This window comes from Triticum urartu, chromosome 7A (genome assembly GCF_056163025.1).
Source record: "Triticum urartu cultivar PI428250 chromosome 7A, HENAU_Tu73, whole genome shotgun sequence".
Taxonomy (NCBI): Eukaryota; Viridiplantae; Streptophyta; class Magnoliopsida; order Poales; family Poaceae; genus Triticum; species Triticum urartu.
In genome coordinates this window covers 451,976,587-451,980,966 of record NC_141879.1, presented here as the reverse complement: position 1 = coordinate 451,980,966, position 4,380 = coordinate 451,976,587, and the positions used below count along the sequence as shown (strand labels likewise).

The following is a 4,380-nucleotide window of genomic DNA, read 5'->3' as shown; positions in this document are numbered from 1 at the left end:
AGCACAAGCCGCGACCGGCTCGAGCAGCAGCACCCAGGTCCATCCCATACATGCCTACGCCCACACGGCCCAGTGCAATCTGATCCGGTGGCTGGCCGCCGAGCTCGCTAGGATCTGATGTCATCGGCAAAATAAGCGCATTCCATCCAACGGCCAAATCAGTGCTCCATCCCGAACATCGATAAACAAGCCTACTTAAAATTTAACTTAGTGAAAAACAGCAGAGAAGCACAAGCAGAGCGATGCATATAAGTAACTAAGTGCATGACATAACGTTACCATATTCAGATACACACTAACAAACAGCATAATTAATTCTTGTTCAAGGTAATGATAGGACTGAAAAACTTTAGTGTTCAACACTAAACAAAACTGGCGACTGGACACGGCTTTATGAAGATAGGCACACAGCTTAGTCGTCGAACAGGCTGAATCCCATCTCGCCATCTGATTCCTCCTCGGGCTCATCCTTCTTCTCCTCCTCCTTGGGGGCAGCGGCGGCAGCACCACCAGAGGCAGCAGCAGCAGGGGCAGCAACGGCAAACTTGCTGGGGTCCTGCACAGCAAAACAACACCTAATGTGTCAAAAACTGACATGGAAATGCATGATTCAGAATTAAGCTGTGGTAGGAAGAACCATGTGAACATGACTAGCTTAGCTAACAATGATGAAGTTGCTCATGAATATGATGAAACATCTGCCAGATCAGAGATGGCATGTCATGTATTATACCATGATGACTACTAAAAACAAATCTCACACACTGAAAGATTACACTAAGGGGACAATTAGAGGCTAACACAATCCAAACATATCACTTTTTAAGCTCCAGAATTGGTTAGAAAAGAACAGATGACATCCTGATAAGTAGCTCAACACATGACTCTAAACTAAATAAAACAGAAAGTTCATGCCATTGTTCAAGACAACTTCTAATGCATGTTTCAAATTAAGATTTCATAGTGGGAACAAAACATTGTAGAACAAGAATTACCTTGAGGTACTCCTTGATCTTATCAGCATGGTCATATGAGTAGTCTGTCTCCAAAGCAACCGCAAGAACATTCTTGTATGCGTTGAGGAACATGTGAGGCGCAGCAGCCATGGTGGGGTATGAGATCGCCAGGGACAGTGAGGCAACCATGGACACACCAGATGCAAACTTGTCCATCAGGTCTTCCTCGGTGAGGTCAAGAACCTCAGGGCTGAAGACTGACCCACTGTCATAGACATTGCAGATGACCAGTCCATATGAGAAGGGGCGGATACCAAGCTTGGCAAGCAGGGCAGACTCAGAGGAGCCCACCTTGTCACCTTTCTTGATTAGCTCCACTGGGATAGTAATTTCCACAGTACCCTTGTTAATCTTGGTGGGAATGTTAAGCACCTAAACAAGACAACACAATTAGAACTTGTAATAAAATGTGATTGAAACAAAAGCATCAACTGAAAAGTGTTACCAGCAAATGCTAACCTGGAAGAAGGACGTCTGGGAGGGATCCAGACCAGTGTTGCCAGGGGGAACCACCACATCAACAGGTGCAACTAGCCCAACACGAGCAGGAGCACCAACCTGTGTGTCAAAACACAAGACAAGAATTAACCTCAGATGTTCTAAACTTTAGTACAAAGAAATCACATAAAAATTAAGAGATGGCATTAAAAAAAGATAGCTTATACTAAGAATAGAACGTGTCAACTACACAATTTTATAACATTTGTTATCTAAACTAGCCAGTTTGACAGAAAAAAAGGAACTTTGACATACATACTTGTTGCTAGGAAACAACTAAATTGCACACATAAACGAATGGCAGCATTCTGAGTCGATAATAATTCAATGGTTCTGCTTCATTCACATTTGTCAAACTTAACTACCATTTGTGCGACATACTGATTTATCAAAATAATAGAACTTGACTAGCTAATTTACAAATATTCTAAACCTAGGCAAAGGTGTCATCAAATACAGGAATAACAAACAGACCACATCAGGGGGGCTACATTTCTAGCGATACATGTTACTTGTCACGGACGTAGGATATATCTCTCCATTAACCGCACTATAAACCAGCAATCCATCACATAATAATTCAATAAATAGGGGACATGGCAGATCCGGTCTGAATTTTACCTTGTACTTGGCGACCTCCTCGCGAACCTCCTTGAGGTCACCCTTGGTGAAGATGAGGCCAACGTTACCCTACAGACCGGAGGATACATTTCAGCACGAAATTCGCGGCGGAATCAAAAGAATCAAAGGGGGGACGAGTCCGGCGGCTTACGACGAGGAGGTTGCTGAGCTCAAGGAAGTCCTTGTTGCCGGTCTTCTCCGAGTGCACCTTGATGCAGCGGCGGATGAGGGTGTTCTTGCCCATGAGCACGATGGAGTCACCGCGGAGACCCTTGCGGATCTCCTGGAGCTGCTTGGAGCCGACATTGTCGGCGACAGCGATGAGCACCTTGGTGTACTCCTCGAGCAGCTGGCAGAGCTTCTGGTCGTACGCGATCTTCTTCTCGGCCTTGGTCCTCTTGATCGCCATCGGAGCAGCTACGAGACGGACGGAGGCGCTAACTCTAGATTGTTAAATCTGTGTTGGGGAGGAGAGGCGAGAGGATGAGGACCAGGCTCGGGAGAAGAGCGAGGCGGACGGCTTGCGGCGGCGGCGTCGCTTTAACCTAGGGTTTCGTTGCTCAGGGGTTGGGTATTTATAGCTGCCAGTGTCCTGTGGCTCGTGCTTGGCTAGGGTTGCGATGCTGGAATGGGCCGAATGGGCTTGCTCAGCTGCTTACAGAATGGATGGGCGCTTCGGCTGAAAAAAATAACGGGCCTGCTCAACTATTCTGCCTTACTAGCGAAGCATTTTTTTCCACTAAAAAAACAGCGAGAAGAATTTACCCCTAAAAATAGAAAGAAAAAAAACTAGCGAGATGCATTTGGCGTTCAGTGTTAGAAGGAAGAGACACTCTTACACAGGATTTAATTAGGAGAACTAGGTAATTTACCCGCGCGTTGCTGCGGGAATATAAAAATTAATTACAAATGACTTATATTTATATCTGTACCAATATAAAAAGACTTAAAGGGACATATCCAATTAATTTCGGCCATTAAGTCATGTCAATCCAACGACGTAGACTGCTTCAATATCAAGCGTTCAACGCGTTTAGCGTGCAGTTAATTTCATGTCAAATATAGTGTTAATCACATAATGACACGCAAATAGTATCATATTTAATATCTGCATGCACTTAATATACTTCCAAATTAACGTGCATTGCATGTACGCATTGACTAGTATGCAATAAAAGATCTAAATCAAAAGCTACTAATTTTAATATATAAATATTCCGTACTTGCATTATGTGTAAATCAGGGCATTTCACAACCTTTAGGAAGTACATAAATTAAATAATTATCTAATATACTACATATGTTCAGTGACGAAAATAAGCATATTGGTATGGTTTGCATGGGCTGAAATAAAAATATTGTATGGTGAGGTGGGATGCATACATGTTGAGAGAATTTAGTGATAATGAAATAAGGTTTGCATAGGCTGAAAAATATTGTTAGTGGATGCTGATGTCGCACACTTGATGAGGTGGAGGGCTTGTATGTTGATAGAATTAGAAATAGTGAGGATCAACTATTTAGGTATTATAGATTATAGATTGGTGATGGCCACAACACCAAGAAATATGAAGATATAATTTGATCCCGCGTGATTATGATATGAGGCCGATAGCAAGTTTGACTGCAGACCCTCCCGAGTTGGTAAGTGAACTTATTGTGCAAAATGAAACCGGGACCAAACAAAAATAGAACAAAACTTTTTATGGCTACAGATCCTAAAGCTATACTTGGGATTTCGTTATGCACCAGGCAACTAGATAAATATCGGTCAACGATTTGAAAGAAAAAAATGAGTATTTAGGATGCGCTCGGTCTAATGTATATTGGTAGCAACCAAGCTCGATGATAAGTGTGGCTTGAGGAACGAGGAGGATTTTCGAACTCTAAGAAGGACCAAAGGTATTGGATGATGACATGGAAGGACCGTGTTCCATCAAAGCTCAAGGTTTTTCTATCGAGACTCGCTCAGCAGTCTCTACCGATGGTCGACTTACTTCATCATCGGAAAATGTCTATTGTCATTGACTGAGGGTTATGCAGGAGCAGTGATTCGTGGAGACATTCATTGCTAGACTACAATGTGGCGTGTTGCCTCTGAGCACTCAAGGATTATGATTTGGTTGATGTACTGACGGGCAATCACAAGCCGGATACCAGAAGATGGATTTTTAGTCTCATTGAGTCGTTACGGCGTGCTGCTTTTGTAAGAGTTTTTAGTAACCATCGGGCATTCAAGAGGGAA

At 43.1% G+C, this 4,380-nt stretch overlaps 1 protein-coding gene across 1 annotated transcript; it reads right to left on the bottom strand.

The window, feature by feature from the left end:
* Positions 1 to 225: 225 nt before the first annotated feature.
* Positions 226 to 2,696, bottom strand: LOC125520429 (large ribosomal subunit protein uL10). The gene is made up of 5 exons (XM_048685343.2): positions 2,287 to 2,696; positions 2,136 to 2,204; positions 1,476 to 1,574; positions 996 to 1,388; positions 226 to 556 (listed from the first exon to the last, which is right to left on the bottom strand). The coding sequence occupies exons 1-5, from the start codon at positions 2,542 to 2,544 to the stop codon at positions 413 to 415; spliced, it is 963 nt and encodes a 320-aa protein (XP_048541300.1). The 5' UTR covers positions 2,545 to 2,696; the 3' UTR covers positions 226 to 412.
* Positions 2,697 to 4,380: the final 1,684 nt, after the last annotated feature.

What these genes read in the sequence shown, in the direction of transcription:
- LOC125520429 (XM_048685343.2), bottom strand. Translation starts at nt 2,544, where the DNA reads ATGGCGATCAAGAGGACCAAGGCCGAGAAGAAGATCGCGTACGACCAG. An exon ending in CCCAGACGTCCTTCTTCCAG is followed by an intron (nt 1,389 to 1,475) that starts GTTAGCATTTGC and finishes TGTCTTGTTTAG; the next exon opens with GTGCTTAACATTCCCACCAA. An exon ending in AGATCAAGGAGTACCTCAAG is followed by an intron (nt 557 to 995) that starts GTAATTCTTGTT and finishes TTTGCTGTGCAG; the next exon opens with GACCCCAGCAAGTTTGCCGT.